The 16,628-nt window shown below is 42.7% G+C and overlaps 1 protein-coding gene across 1 annotated transcript in view; it reads left to right on the top strand.

The window, feature by feature from the left end:
- The window catches only part of irak1bp1 (interleukin-1 receptor-associated kinase 1 binding protein 1), a 73,639-nt gene extending 58,619 nt beyond the window's left edge, over positions 1–15,020 (top strand). Inside the window, exons 3-6 of the mRNA XM_062551402.1 lie at positions 12,571–12,873; positions 12,979–13,044; positions 13,151–13,281; positions 14,167–15,020. Of these exons, the coding sequence (XP_062407386.1) occupies positions 12,571–12,873; positions 12,979–13,044; positions 13,151–13,281; positions 14,167–14,410 (744 nt within the window). The 3' untranslated portion in view covers positions 14,411–15,020. The remainder of the gene's footprint in view (positions 1–12,570; positions 12,874–12,978; positions 13,045–13,150; positions 13,282–14,166) is intronic.
- The last annotated feature ends 1,608 nt before the right edge of the window (positions 15,021–16,628 follow it).

The raw sequence follows: 16,628 nt of genomic DNA, 5'->3' as shown, positions 1-16,628 counted from the left end.
GAAGAATGGGCATGGAAATGAAATGATTTTACGAGAGATGTTTACATGTTTATTGTTTGGAGGATGATTGTTTACTGTTTTGCCCTCCCTCAGCCCACACTCTCCTCTCAGCCAGGAGACTCTCGGCTTTCTGGGAAGAAAAAAAAAGTTTTTTCTTTTTTGCGCTTTTTTGTCTATATATAACTGTGTGTGTACTGTATGTGTGTGTCGGTATGTGCATATTACAATTACAAGCAGTTCAACAATTCATCTCTGCATTCCAAGAGAAAAAGATACAGCAGATACAGCAAAAAGATACATTTGTAAAATTGCCATAGCCAAATATATACTAAAAGCAAGAGCGAAAGGGGTTGGTTATGGTTATTATGGTACAGCAATCCCTATATGCACACTCATCCATCTGTCTGTCCATCCATCCATCCATCCATCCATCCATCTATAGTTCCATTCCATCCTGCCATCTGTGCATTCCTCCATTTTCTCTCCATCCGCCACCCTGAGAGAACCAGTCCCTTCATCCCTTCATCTGTCTGCCCAGGAAGTCTGGGGCAGTGACCTTCGCCCTCTGACCTGTGCACACACACACACACACACACACACACACATATACACACCCACCCACACTTGCACCCCCTGGCAAAGGCAGGTGCATTCTCCTGGGTAGGTGACCTCCCCCAACCCCACCCGTCTCCACCCCACTTCACCCCCCCCCCTCCCCAACCCATTCACGTATCCTGTTATTTTCTTAAGGTCTCTTAATGGAATGCCACGGTAGTGTATGTGACTGGCCTCAGGTGTGCGAAGAAAGAGAGATGGCATGAGGGCGAGAGTGAAAGAGAGAAAGAGAAGGAGAGCGAGAAAGAGTGAATGACAAACAGGCAAAGGAGATGGAAAGTCAGTGATGGAGAGCGAGAACAGGAGGACCTTTATTCAGAGACTATTTAAAAATCAAAAACCAATCCAGACAGTCTTCAAAAGTTGTTGACGGTCCAAAATGCCAGTCTAAAACACCATGTCTCCCCAGACCAAGTATACTGTCTGTTTTCTGGCAGAAAGAAAGAGAGAGAGAAAGAAAGAGTGTGAGAGAGAGAGAGATACTGTGGCACAGGGAGTTGAATAAGACAGGCTTTACACACATCTTTTTCGGTAATTGTTTTATGCGTCTGGACGTCATCCTGGAAAGTTGAGCGTGGACCCTATTGGCCGTCGTAAAAAATCATAATAAAACAAAATGAAATGTCGTTGAAAAATGTTATTACGTTTTCCCCCTTTGATAGCGGTCCTGCCGGTTGGCACGGCGACCCGTGACTAGAGGTGAACTCACCAGCCTCCACTTTCCTATGGCTAGCTTTTTCCATCATTTGTTGTTGTTTGTTCACGCCAGTGTGGCCCAGGTCTTGATATAGGGGCATCCAATGATTATGCTTTTTATTGGCATGTTGTCTGATTTTTGTGTGCCGTGATTGGCCAGCTTGACTGATAGGATCACAGAGTCAGACACAGACAACAGAATTAACTGCATGCTATCGTCACTAGACGTAGACTCCATTGCACAAGTCAGTGCAATACAAGACCGTATTAAACAGCGGATGGCATCATATAATACCAAAGTTCGTCAAGTTACACCACATCTTGGTTTTGTTATGGTTGTGATGGATGTATGCAGAAATATAGACATCCCTTTGATCAAGTCGGTATTAGCAACATCATCTAAATACGAATGCGCATCATCTGGCAGTCAACACTGCAGCGTGGTTTTGCTTTTGCCAACTGACTACTCAACTAGTCGCAGAACAGAAAGGAAATATAGACATCGTCTCTGTGTCTGTCTGTCTTGCATGGCAAACATTTCCTACGGAATTAATAATGTAAATCTGTCTGTCTATCTATCTATCTATCTATCAATCTGTCTATCTGTCTATCTATCTTGCATGTCATAAAATGTGTATCTATAGAACAGTAACACTAACACTATCCTAAGGGATAGGGTGGTGTATCTCTATAGGAAGACTAGTAGAAGTGACAGCCTGAGACTGTCTGTGCGTGTGTGTGTGTGTGTGTGTGTGTGTGTGTGTGTGTGTGTGTGTGCTGGTGTATGTGTGTGTGTGTGTGGGTGTGGGTGTGTGTGTGTGTTTACTGGAGTTGCAGTGGACTCGGATCAAACTCAGCTACAATCTGAGCAATACTTTGCTCTTGACATGGACAGGTTGTGTGTGTGTGTGTGTGTGTGTGTGTTTGTGTGTGTGTGTGTGTGTATGTGTGTGTGTGTGAGAGAGAGAGAGAGAGAGAGAGAAAGAGCGAGAGAGAGGGAGAGAAAGAGTGAGAGAGAGAGAGCAAGAGAGAGGCAGTTGGTCTAGACAGAGAGTATTTGCGCGTTCCGATTCCCCGCAGCTCTGTCTCAAGGCCCGACGTGGGAACCCTCCTGAGAGAACACGGACCACCCAGAGTCCCTGTCGGCTCTGCCCGGAACACCCTGACGGAACCCGGAGAATCTGGACAGAGGGAAGGGGCAAAAAAAAAAAAAAAGCTGGAATGTCAAACTACTCGGGAGGTGAGGTGTTTATTTTGCTGGACGATCGTTTGTTTGTTTGTTTGTTTTGCGTCAGAATTCCCCTATATGAGGAGCCAGAGATCTCCACATCTTCGACTCCTTCAAGACTCAACAAACACAATTAGAGCTCTAATGTGTTTTATATGAGTATTAAAATAATATACGCTCCGGCTATTAGCAATTTCTGCGCTTGTTTTGCTAGAGAGGTTTGCGCTGCCCTTGACGTTGTCTTTGGTCTTTCCTGCTTACAGTAGCCATCACTCAAGCCGAAGATGGAATTAATATTTCTGCTTTCGCAAGACAACGATGGCCGCTGCGACGCATTCCAACTGTGTTCTCTGTCTTTCACTCTCTCTAGCATACAACTATGCACACACACACACACACACACACACACACACACACACACACACACACACACACACACGCACGCACAAGGTCAGCTGGGCACAGGAGGACTGCTTGGAATGAGATGAGTGGGAATGTGAGGAGGAGAAAGAGAAGGAAGACAAGAGAGAAAAAGAGGCAAAGAGAGGAAAAAGGAGAGGAGAAGGGGAATAAGGGCTAAGAATAGGGCTATTTGCACGGGAGAAAGAAAGAAGAAAAAAGGAGGTGGAGAAGAAGAGAAGAGGTAAGATGAAAAAAGAAGAGGGCGATGTGATCACAGAAGGGGATGTGAAAGGAGAGGAGAGAGGGGAGAGCAGATGAGAGAGGAGAGGAGAAAAGAAGAGAGGAACGGAGAGAGAGAGCAGATGAGAGAGGAGAGGAGGAGAGAGGGAGAGAACAGATGAGAGAGGAGAGGATTGAGGATGAGTAGAGAAGAAATAAGAGAAGTGGGAAAAACAGGAGAGGAGAGGTGAAAAGAGGAGAAAAGAGCAGAGGAGAGAAGAAAACAAGAGTGGAGAGGAAAAAAGAGGATAGAGGGGGGAGCAGAGGAGAGAGAAGAGGAGTAGAGAAGAGAGGAGAAACGAGGAGATGAGAGGAGAAAAGAGGAGAAAAGAGCAGAGGAGAGAAGAAAACAAGAGTGGAGAGGAAAAAGAGAATAGCGGGGGGAGCAGAGGAGAGAGGAGGAGTAGAGAGAAGAGGAGAGAGGAGTAGAGAGAAGAGGAGAGGAGAAGAGAGGAGAAACGAGGAGATGAGAGGAGAAAAGAGGAGAGGAGACCCGGGGCAAAGCAGGAAGTGCTGAAAGAGCCGTTAAACGCTTGAAGGAGCAGCGGGGAGAGAGAGAGGAGCAGTTATTGGCCATAAAGTCACTCCTGCACCCACTCACACACAGAGAGAGGGAGAGAGAGAGAGAGAGAGGGAGAGAGAAGGAAGGAGGGAGAGAGATAGAGAGAGAGGCAGAGATGGAGTGTGTAGTGATGGAGCTATGACAGATAGAAGCAGGGAGAAAGAAAAGATGAAGATGGAACGATGAGAGGAGAGTCAAGAGTTCAGAGAGACAAGGGGAGGAACATAACAGAGGGGTAGAGATACAGTATGGGAGAGCTACAGGTAGCAGAGCTAGGTACAGAGGGAGTAAACAACTAAATATGAAAATGAATGATGGACAGAGAGAGAAAGGGATGAAGAGAGAGAGAGAGAGAGCATAAGGGGTGCAGCTGGTCCAGTCTCATTAGGAGTGTGTGTTTGGCCCATGAGTAGCTCTGGTTACAGCAATAAACTCCAGCTTTGAAGTTTTACTGGAGCACTGAAACTCTACCAGGCCTTAAAACACACATTTTCTGCTCAAAAGAGAAACGAGAGAGAGGGAGAAAGAGAGAGAGAGAGAGAGAGAGAGAGAGAATAACGTATTGTGTTAGATTCCTGTACCTAAATGCTATGTACAGTAACTAAAGATTGTATCTGAGGTACTGTATTTCAGTCACAATGATGTTTTCTTTTTCATATTATCTCTGTCATGTAACGTTACTGTCACGAGTATGCATTCTGACATGCCAGTGCCACACACATGTATTTGCCCATCATGAGTCTCACATCAGTTTTGCATTTTCAACTTTCACACCTGTACACTGACATGTCAGTGCTCCTGTTCCCAGCTCAGCACAGGTGCTCGCAAACATGCACACACACACACTCACACGCACACGCACACGCACATGCAAACGCACACACACACACACACACACACACACACACACACACACACACACACACAGGAATGGTGCAGCCAGCAGTCTCACCAATGTGCCACGTGCCACAGCAAATGAGGCAGAACAAATAAACAGCCCCTCCTTGCCTCCCCCTTCAACCCCTCACCACTGGTGTTTGACGGACACCTCTCCTGACCAATCGAGTGTCACACCTCCCTCTTCATCCACTCACAGCGGTTTGACAGACACTTCTGCTGACCAATTGCATCCACCACTGCAATTGCCTTTTGTGTTTTGTGTAATTTCACTTTTTTTTTCTTTCTTCCGCTGAACCCAACAGCCGGACATGCATCCAAATGAAACCCAGTGCCTTTACGGGTCATGCTTTTAAAGAACATTAAGAGGTCCCTAGCAGGCACAATGAAACTCAGCTAGCAGAATGAGTAATGGTTTTAAAAATGCTTTAAAACGTCCACACTGAGGATGAGGAAAGCATTTAATTATTTTTCACCACTTTTTTTTACGACAACATCAATGGAAATTGCCTCTGGTTCACAATGTTTTGACATTTTTCCTTGTTATTAAAATGGTATGATTGTATGTATTATGACTGGCCAGCAGTAGAATAATGTGTGTAATTATCAAACGGGGCCAAACGCTTAGGGGGGAAAAAAAGAAGTCATGTACAAGTCAACTTTCGAGAATAGCTCCAATGGAGCGTGAAGTTTGTGCATATTCACACGTTATCTGTCGACATGCAAAGTGACTGTGTGATTATCCTCTGCCTGTAACATCTCCCCGAAACCCAAACAAAAATCTCGTTATCATTATATGAATCAGGGCGCGCGTGTAACGTGAGAAGTGACGTGTCGCGCTCCGACGAGACCCTGAGCCTTTTCCGAGGAAAGCTGTGTGTTTATTTGACTTTCAATGTTTACGGTGCCGGGGCAGAGTTGCTGGAGAAAAGGGCCGCTTCGAGCTCAGGCTCCTCGGCTCGGAGACGGCTGTCCTCTCCCTCTAGGTCCCTCCATGCTATACTCACCCTAGTAACGTAGGGTGATCAGATGTCCCTGGTTTCAGGGGACAGTCCCCGTTTTTGGTTGCCTGTCCCCGGGAAAATACAGAAAAACTACCTACTGTATGTCCCTATTTTTTGAAGATAAAACTTGTATGTCTTTCAATCAAGATTGATAGTCAAACTGAAAATGTCCCCGTTTTTTATCACATTTTTTGGAATAATGTCTCCGGCTTTGGTCTCGGACATCTGGTCACTCTTTAGTAATGCATTCAAGGATGTATTCACTACTGTTGCTGCATTCACTACTTGTACAGCTACGCTGATAACATGGAGGATGGAGGATGTTTCTGCCGCTGCCACTGTGCACCCACATCCTTGTCGTAAAACACACCTTTTTCTGCGCAAGGGAGAGACAGAGGGAAAGAGAGAGGGAGAGGAAGAGAAACAGAGAGAGAGACGGTGCAAGAGAGAGAGAGAGAGAGAGCGAACATACAGTATGCTGCTCCTAAATGCTGTGTACAGTATACCCGTGAAGATCAGGTAATACTTTCAAGATAACTAATTCATAATCATGTTAATTATCATTTTTAGAAGTAGCGTTCATGTAACAGAAGAAAGAGCCATTTTTTCTAAACCATAGTGCTGTAGTAATTGTGGTGGTTGTGTCGCCTGATTCTGAACACTGTTTCCCGTCCCTGAGACTAATTCCTGCCAAAAGTGAATTTTCGTAACGCTCTGTATGCTTCACGTTCGTGTCAGGTATTCACTTTTTCCGCTGCGAGGCCAAGCTTCGGTTGAGGTTGAGCCCTCACACGGGGTCTTAATGAAGGAGTCTTGGGAGGAATCCTTTGCAGGGGCCATTTCATTCTCACAACAACACACTCATCTCAGAGGCAAGAAAAGGGGGCCTGTTCTTTCCATTACATGCATAATAACACACACTCATACACACACTCAGTGCACATCATCATGGCAGATGGACTTCTTTGTAACTATGTGCAATAACAACGGTACTCAATATGGGGAGAGGGGGGGGGGCAAGGGAGAGACTGTGTGTGTGCCCACCAGCAGGAAAGGCTTCATTCATGAGCACACACTCACACAGATAAAGTGCATGTTTCATAAGTTCTGGAAATCCTGAAGACATTTTGCCATGCCCGCAACATACACAAACACATACACACACATTGAAACAGATATGCATACACACACTCACATATATAGACAGATGCTCATATACAGTATGGACACACTCATGCACATGCACAATTACACACACGCACGCATGCACGCACACACACACGCACACACACATGCACAAAAGAATAGATAAAGAGAGAAATACACATGCTTCTAATGGACATGCACATTCCCCCAGACACAGATAGACAGATACACAGACACACAGACACACACACACACACACACACACACACACACACAGACACAGACAGACACAGACACAGACACACACACATACACACACACACACACACAGATGCTTCTGATGGACAGCCTGTGGCTCCCACCCAGATTTGTCCTGCCTGAGGCAAGCTCCGCCCCTTGCCTGTTGACATTTCTAATCATGTCCAGAGTTCCATCTCACAGGGTCAAAGGTCAAATCTCTGCTTTCCCAGGACTCCGCGTGCATCCCCACTATCCTCACTCCTCACCACACACACACACACACACACACACACACTTCAATGTACAGTTCCCTTGAAACACACACATACACACACACACACACACACACACACACAGAGAGACACATCCTTATCAGCCGATCATGTTCCTTATTATTGCAGACAAGTACAAACACCACAAGAGTCTTAGCTTTGCAATTCCCCCATCGCCCCGTTAACTCTGAGACCATCATACACACACATCAGAGCCCTAATAATAATTATCACCCATGACTCCAAACAGACTGTGTGTGTGTGTGTGTGTGTGTGTGTGTGTGTGTGTGTGTGTGTGTTTTAGGAGCGTGCTGTGATGAAGTGGGTAGAGAAAGCAGTGTCGGGCTTGAGATGAGGCTCAGTATAAGTGGCTCAGGACCAAATGTGTGGTAAATACAGTGTGTGTGTGTGTGTGTGTGTGTGTGTGTGTGTGTGTGTGTGTGTGTGTGCATGTGTGCACGTGTGTAATCTGCTCCATCACTTCCTCCAAGAGGGGGCACAGGGGAATCTTCAAGGGTCTAGGGCAGCAGCCCACACACACACATACACACACACACACACACACACACACATACACACACACATACACACACAAACCCACAAGCACACAGCCCCCACACCCCACCCAACCCTACACACACAAACTCTCACCATTGCGTTCTATTACACATACGCATATGGCTAACCCATGTGCACAAACAGATACACCCATACTCTCTCTCTCTCTCTCTCTCTCTCTCTCTCTCTCTTTCACACACACACACACACACACACGCACGCACACACACAATATTCAGTGTGGAATTCGTGCTCATCCATCCGAGCGTCTGCAAATCTAAATGGGATGTAAACCCTGGGATGTTAAAATTCCCATTTGTGGTGAAGAGGATCTTCAGACCCCTGCTGTCCGGCTTCCCCCTTCCTGCTCCTTCCTGTCAGTCACCGACTGAGAACACGAGGGCTTCGAAAACCGCTACCGCACACCGCGGAAACAGCCGAGAGAGGCGTGGACTTTAGTATGAATTCATTTGGCAGACACTTTCTTTTATTATGTTTTTTTTATTGAAGGTGACCAACTAGTGAGGTGCACAGTAAGCTAAGCTAGGCTAAGCTGATCAAGGGGGAAATCACTGAAAACAATGCGCTGTGAAAGCCACTCAGTGTTTTGAAAATCATATTTTACTATTTTAACTGATCATTGAAGACAGTTTACCAAAGGTGTCTAGTTAGCATTAGCAGTAGTGTACACTGTGATGTACAGTAGTACACTGTCAGTTAACTACTGGGTATACTGTGATCAACCTCAAATGGTAATACATATCCATGCCTATTTTAAGTGAGTATACTGAGATGGTGATGCTTTTTCAGTGGGTATACTGTGTAGTCTGCGTATCACGAGACTACACCACTGCAGCTTACCACATACAGTATTGTTAGACACATGGCATAACATTCTACTACAATATATTATACATAAATTAGGGGAAATAGCCTCATGGCAATGGACATATGTGTTTAGGGTTCTCTTTCCATGTCTGAAGTCCACTTGGAGGCTTATTGAAAAGTGGATGAAATATACTTAAAGGTCAGTGACTGACAGCTTGCTGACAACAACTTGCTGATTCATGCTCCTTCACACACAGACACACACACACACACACACACACACACACACACACACACACTTTCTCATCCATGGGACAAATTGCATTACTAATACTGACCACACTGAGAAGCATTCTCATCCAACACAGTCAATGGCCTATGGACACTAATAACCACCTTGGAATATCATTATTCTCAAACATTACTCTCCTGATCTGTTTCCATACAAGAGCATAGATGGAGCAGGGGGAATATGTTTGAAGAACGTTCATAGAAAACAACAAAGAATGGCCCTGTGAATTTATGGTAGGCTACTTTCCAAAGTTCCCCTTCTCTATGTGCAATGGGTGAAAAATAAACTCGACAGCCGGCGGGCTTTAGTCAGGATTCGCGCTCTCGAGCCTTCTGGTCTAGTGGTTAAATGACAGCACGTCTCACTCTCCCTTCCACTCACGCTCTGCTTGTGCTACGAAGGCCCGTAAATAGCACGCGAAACCATTCGTTTGAAACACCAGTTTTTAAAACATACATGATTTATCGCCGCTTGCAACATGATGGGTGATTTGTTGGAAACTGACAGGATAGAAAAAAAATATAGCCACACAGTTTATGTCAGGGAAAGTGAAGAGAGACAGATATTTTATTAGGCTACCTGCTGGGAGTGATGGTGTGCGCGCGCGCCAAAGGTGAGTGCACCAGTGTCTTTCCAGAGAGAGAGAGAGAATGACACATGGAGAGAATACTGAGAGATGAAGAATGACATAGAGAGAGAGAAGGAGAGAGAGAGAGAGAGAGAGAGAGAGAGAGAGAAGATATAGGTCGTCCAGGACCTTTCCCTGAGTGGGCCGCGCGCCCCGTTTACTCACGTCGCGGGACCTCGCCTCGCCTTTCCCCTGTGCGCCCCCGTTATCTCGAGCGCTATCGACGCTCTTTTGAAGCGGCCCAGAAAAGCTATGTGTCCAACTTTCTGTCCCCAGTCGCAGTAGGAAAAATTACAAGATCCGCTCCTTCAATAGACCGGCAAGGAGCCAAACTCAAAGCCCACACTGCAAAGCAAATAAAATAGCCCACCGCATATATTTTGGCAAAGTCATTGCATCAGATATACACTTTCAAAAAGCGAAGAGAGGAAGATATGCGAAACTCGAGACAATATCAACAAATACGAGCTCTGCATTTTCAGACCGAGATTAAAAAGAACGGTTCACAGTTTAATATTGGAAGGAAACAAAACAAACAGTATTGTTTAACAAAATGAGTGGCTTTCAAATCTATGGCCTGTCCACAACCACGCTGCATTAGAAATGAAAACCATTAAAACTCAAACCAGCGGGACTTTAGTCAACACTTTGCCAATCAAATGATCGTCAACTCCAAGTCCAACAACTTCAATGGGTTGGCTATTTTAATTTGTTCATGTTTAAGTTCATAATAATCTTCAAATTCATTTAGCCAATGCTTGCTACGAACAGTTTTAGCTGAACAACAACAACAACAACGTAGATCGAGTTCTTCTTTGTAAACACAGTTCTAAACAAAAATCCCGAACAAAAACGTCAGCTGATCACAGAACTGGACTCCGTGAATAGTAGGCCTAAGCCACCAAACAGTTAGCTGAATCAGTTTGGATGGAGTGTCCAACACCTGATGTTTAAAATTGTGTCTGTGGAATCATAACCAGTATAGACATAGGCTACGATGTTCTGCTGTTTTTTTTTTACATGATTATCTTTTTTTTTTTATGTTGCAACAGGTCACTTATCATAAAAAAAATCCATGATGCAAATGATGCAACCTATTGTGATTATTCTAATTAAATGTAGGCCTATCTATTTAATAAATTATATCTAGAGACATTATTACAGACACAGATTGTGTAGCCTACATAAAGAATTAAGTCTGAATGCACTTTTATTTGTAACATTATTATTATCATTATTGTTATTATTATTATTATTATTATTATTATTGTTATCATCATTATTATTATTATTTATATTATTATTAATAATAATGATAATAATATTGTTATAAACCCTTTTATTATATCATTATCTTTTTCTCATTTTCATGTGTCAATAGGAGGCTATGTCCACTTTTCAAACAATGCTTTAGGCTACATTCATATCAGTTTAACATTTGTACAAAATGCAAAACCATCGTCATACCTTACCCAAAAGTGATTCCAACATAACAATAAATTCCACACAAGACTATACTGTTTCCCTCAAAATACAAGGGAAAAGCACACATAACTTGAAGCACTATACATTATTTGGTATTGTGCAGATTTGTGTTGCATCTGAGTAAAGAACAAACCTAAGATAGTAATTACAAACAAATAAATCTGATGTTTTGTAGTATGCTTCATGCTTTGTTAAAATGTTTTAGGCCTACATTGTACAACAAAATGCATGAATACTTGTAATTTCTAGAAAACAGTTCACAGACATAATCCAAGTCAAAGTAACCTTGTTGCATTTTGTGTAAATGTTTTTGATGAACATTTATTGCAACATTTTCTTTAGTTCTGAAGGGTCTCTCTCTCTCTCTCTCTCTGTGTGTGTGTGTGTGTGTGTGTGTGTGTGTGTGCGTCTGTCTGTGTGATCCAAATTTCAAGCCAAGCAGGTGTTGTGATCAAACTTTTTTAAAAATCTGTTACAGGTTGTAGATCTATTGTACTGTAGATTCCACTGATGAGTAGTACTGTATGGATAATCACACTTTTGAGGCACCTAGCCTACCTCTTCTCCAAAGACTCCATGCATTTTCTGCTCAGCTATAGGTAATTTCAAGCAAAGATTGATTTGTCTGCTGAAATTTCATAATATTTTAATTTACAGTGGACTATGCCTACATTTTGTCAGGCTAGGCCTGAAACTTTTAAAAACAGAGTCTGTTGTGACTGTTGAGCATCAATTGAGAAAATGATCTAGCCTATGAATTACAGAAGTGGTGATTAAATGCATTTTGTATCGAAGCAATGTAAAAGTAGCTGGGCTATCCGGTTCAGTTAGTGCAGTCTAGCCTACTGACGAATAGGCTATTTTAAGGCTGATTTTTCTGAAAAAGGAAACTCACTGACATGAGTCAAAGCAATTGTAAAAAAAAAAAAAAAAAAAGACGACTTCTGGCCTAGTCTGCCAGTGTAGCCAAACAGTCCACAAACTATCAACTAAGAGGGAAATTATGTCCCCGGAAGGAGTGCCCATTGGCAGGTTAGCTAGGCTGTTTTGAACTAGGCTGCTACAACCTTTTACTGTCAGCCGTAGCAAAAAAATTGTGCTGAATGACCTTACTGACGTATCTAGTTTCTAGTGGCGAAACGTTTGATTATTTGCCCTGTAGTGCCACCCTGTGGTAGACGTTGAATAGGCCTTCTCGGTCTAAAGTTGAGGTTTAGCCTACTGACTTGACTATTGCGAATGACATAAGACAGCCATGAATTACATGAACTACAAACGAACAAAAAGCGATTTGTTGACTATGTCGAACACATCTGCTTCACAACTCCCAGTTTAATGATCTTCTTGTAGTCCGCAAGGAAAGACATGACTACATGTCCCACCATGCAATGCTGCCATGTTACCATAGTAGCACTCTGCGGCTTTCTGTTCCACGCAGCAATGGCTAGAACCTAGCAGTCCTTCTCGCGTGTTTGCAGCGCTTCTTCCAGCTGCATCGGAATTCTACGGCGATGAAAACTTGACTGGCTTCGTTAGAGTTGCTAAAGAGACTACAGCAGTGCCACAAATACCGCCGAGAGAAGTTCAGGTAACGGGAAACGCCGAGATGTCCTGCCCTCCCGACCGGGCTACTGTTTCCATCAGTGTTAGCAGCAGCAAAGAGTCGGTCAATGATGTGCAGAACAGTGTCTCGCGACGCGTGGAATATATAATTCAGACTGTCCGGCAGCACTACGTGAAGGTAAAGTTGATAGCAGCTTTTATAAGTTATTCTAATGTTAAGCTAATCAATGTAGACACAGATGCTGTTATGTACTGTTGCTTACCCCGAGTTTGTGATTTAAAGGAGGCAGACACAGCTGTCACGAAATACATCCAAAAAGTGGATGACCTTTACATTATGGAGGTCGAGGTAAGTTAAGGACTTCAGTCTATTGTTGTTTTAGTGAGTCAGCTGGATTGTTTTAAATGTTGCTGTATTGCACACCATGTCATTCTTAATGTCATGTGGGATTCAGGTCCTAGTGGTGTTCTTAGATTTCGACAAGATGCAGAAAGTGCGATCCGTACTCTTGGAGAAGTTGGACAAGAGTGTGTGTGTTGGAGTTCCACACTTTACACACAGCCCGGAGTGTCTCAGTGCACTAAGGTAAGCCTAGGCTAAACGCACAGGCATACACACACACACACACACACACACACACACACACACACGCACACGCACACACACACACACACACACACACTGCTTTTGTTTCACCAAGCTTTAGATGGAGAATTCTTTAAAATTACTCATTGATGATAACCTTCCCCACTGCCAACCTCACTCCTAGTTTTCCACTTGCATTTGCAAACAAACCAGGCTTACTACATGGCTTGTTACAACAATATCTAATGTTTCCACATCATATTTCACAAGATGTTACTGTATGTCTTCATGTTACTTGAACCTAATCACAACTCACGAACAAAACACCACCAACAGAATAGGCATCAAGAGCATTTCACTCGAGTTCTCACTCAAAAGAATAGGTACTCATTTGAAAATGTCCTACAGTTAAAACAATAATGAAAAACTGTGTCTACTTGCCTGGATAAGGACACATGTTTATCTTGCCAAAATGCACAATGAGAATGGCAAAAAATTCCATAAGTACCCCATTGAGGTTCACAGTTTTCATTGTGAGATTAAGATACATTGCCAAAAGATGATATTTTATACCTCTTTTGACTCAACTTTCACAGGAATGGCAATAAGTGGAGGGTACAGTATACACACTAAAATACGAATAGATAGATAAAGGAAGGATATTCGATTCTGGTTGATATATTGAAACAAACACCAAGCAAAACACCAGAGAGTGAACTCATCCCTCCCCAAACTCCCCTTGCATTCTCCCAACCCCCCCAACCCCATCCACTGATTGGCTGGAACAGTTTTGTGATTGCTTATCGAATGTTTAAGACGCCAAAACACTTTTGCTCAATATTGTAATAACACCTCCTATGTCCTACTTCTGCTTTGCGCTCCCAGACGACGCGTGTGTGTGGCAGCGGTGGAAAACGCTCGTCTGAAGGCGAGCGAGGTGTGTTGCACCTTGGGACAGGGTCTCGGGCGGCCCTTGCTGGTCCGGGAGGAGGAGTCACGAGAGTGGAGCTGCGGAGACACGCCCCTCACATTACAACAGAGGGCGGGGCTTATTGCTCTCACTGTCTCCTCACGCGTCTTTGTTTCCTTTGAACTTCGACCCAAAGACAGACCCAGGAAGAAGCCCTAGGGGCCTACAACCATTGGTTGGCTATAACCTCTAACCTCTAATCTGTTATAATGCTCAGGTGCTCACTGTTGAGAGGACCAGAGACCTACTTTGTCAAAATATACTATGATTGTCATTAAATGATACATGGAGTATCATTCTGAATCATGTTAATTAAGTATAACTTTTGCACTCTGAAACTGTACGTAATCTAACCATGGTTCTATGGTTCAGTGATATTGATAAATGAAGGCCCTGGTTGAGGATGAATTGATGGGAATGGATGAATGATTGAGTACCTTGAATGCTTGGTTTCAGTTACCCACAGATGTATTTCCTGTTTGCTAAATTTAGAATGGTTGAGGGGAAACAGTGCAATGATTAGGTAGCGAAACATGAGAAATGAGGACGGGCCATTTTTGTTTTTTCAGTGTTATTTCCAGTCTAATGATCTGTAAAGAAACATGAACATTAATAGCTCATTTCACTAACCAAAGAGACACTCAGGGGCCAAAAGGTTAGATCACAATTAATCAATCAAGAGTACTGTAATGCGTTATATAAGTGGCACCACTTGCTGTTCCAAGGTGATTTTATACTGGTTTGTATGCCGTCACTATGTTGGATTAAATAAAGCTTTTTTTAAAAAAAGAAAAAAAGAAAATGAAATGTCATGACATACTGTATGTGTGTGTAAATGTACTTTACTTTGTCATTGTAGCAGTGAGCCACACAGAAGTCTCTGGAAATGTATTTGTTATGTTAAAGATTAAAGAAGCATTGTGGACTTCTGTAGGCTTTGAGTCAAACACAGCCACACACAACTTCTCCATTGGCTTGCTTTGTATGCAATACAGCAGCTTCACGTGGTACAATGTGGTATTGCGGGCCCTAGCTGGTTTGCATGCTAACATAAGGGACATCTAGACATGAAAAAGCATAGTGTTTTAGACTTCACATCAAGACGGTTGTTTCTTTGCATTCTGTTGCTATTTCTTAGTCATTTTTGAATGTTTTAAATGTAAAAAAAAAACCTTCACATATAACCTAAATGAAAATAGCTGCTTTTCTCAGAGCATGCTGTTATTGTGCTGTGTGTTGATGCAAGTGAACACTTTACTTTTTACAGTTTTTACAATTTTACAGTTTTTTTCAATCGTTTACACACAATTTTGAAAACAGGGCTCTTTTTTTCTAAACACCTCACACAATTAACCAAACATCACACCAAATTAGCAGAACACAACAGGTTGTTAGCAAAATGGAATATTTCAGTCAAAACAATAAACAAATTGATAAAAAAAACCTTATACTGTTCTCATATCACTACACATTATTTAAATGATTCTACACTGTCTCCATCTTATACACACCAACGCAATAAATTCAAAACACATCTGTAAAAACCCTCTTCCAATATATGGATCTTATTCAGACATATTGTTAGAGAGCATTAGGATCATTTAGATGACAAAAATATTTTGATGAACCCAAGACTTTCTTCATGATTACTTTTGAGATATAGAGAAAATATTAAATAAACTCATCAAGCAATGCACAAAACTGATGCTGCAGAGAATATTTCTTTTTTTCACTGTACCATATCTTCAGTTGCAGTGACAAGTCAATCAATAGAAAATGGCAAAATTATAGTTCTTACTACTGTAAAGTGTAGAAAAATAAAAATCTGTAAACAAATAAAAAGTACTGTACACTTACAGTCATGCTGAAGAAAAACTAAAGCAACAATACAAACAAGTAACAACAATACATACTCTAATCATCTCTCCGTCTAGCTGTATCAGGCCATAAGAGTTCATCCACATCACAGGCTATGGGTGCTTCTCATTTGGGCTTTTATACGTCCTCCCTCGCTCCTCGATCCTCACTGATCGACATAAAGAATGATGGGGCGAAAACAATGGGATAGTCTATCCAGTGTTAGTTATAGATCATTGGGAACGCCCCTCGAGAATCGAGCATCGAGGATCTAGGAGGCATGTTGAGAAGCACCTTATGTCTTCGTTGGCAAGGCAAGACTGTATAACACACCTGAGTGCTGCATTTTCAATTTTGCTGATTTGTTCATTAGTGTGGTCATTGGCAAGCCATGGCTTTGTAATGAGAAGGAAGTAACCTTACAATCTTTGTCTGTGTCTAAGGTGTGAAAATGTGTTTTACGTTTTGACATTCACTGTTGCACTGTTGCTAATGTTTTGCAAAAAGTGTTAAGCTGAAT

The sequence above is a fragment of the Sardina pilchardus genome, chromosome 12, assembly GCF_963854185.1.
Source record: "Sardina pilchardus chromosome 12, fSarPil1.1, whole genome shotgun sequence".
In the NCBI taxonomy this organism is placed as follows: Eukaryota; Metazoa; Chordata; class Actinopteri; order Clupeiformes; family Clupeidae; genus Sardina; species Sardina pilchardus.
The sequence above is the reverse complement of the archived record's forward strand: the minus strand, read 5'-3'. Positions and strand labels throughout refer to the sequence as shown.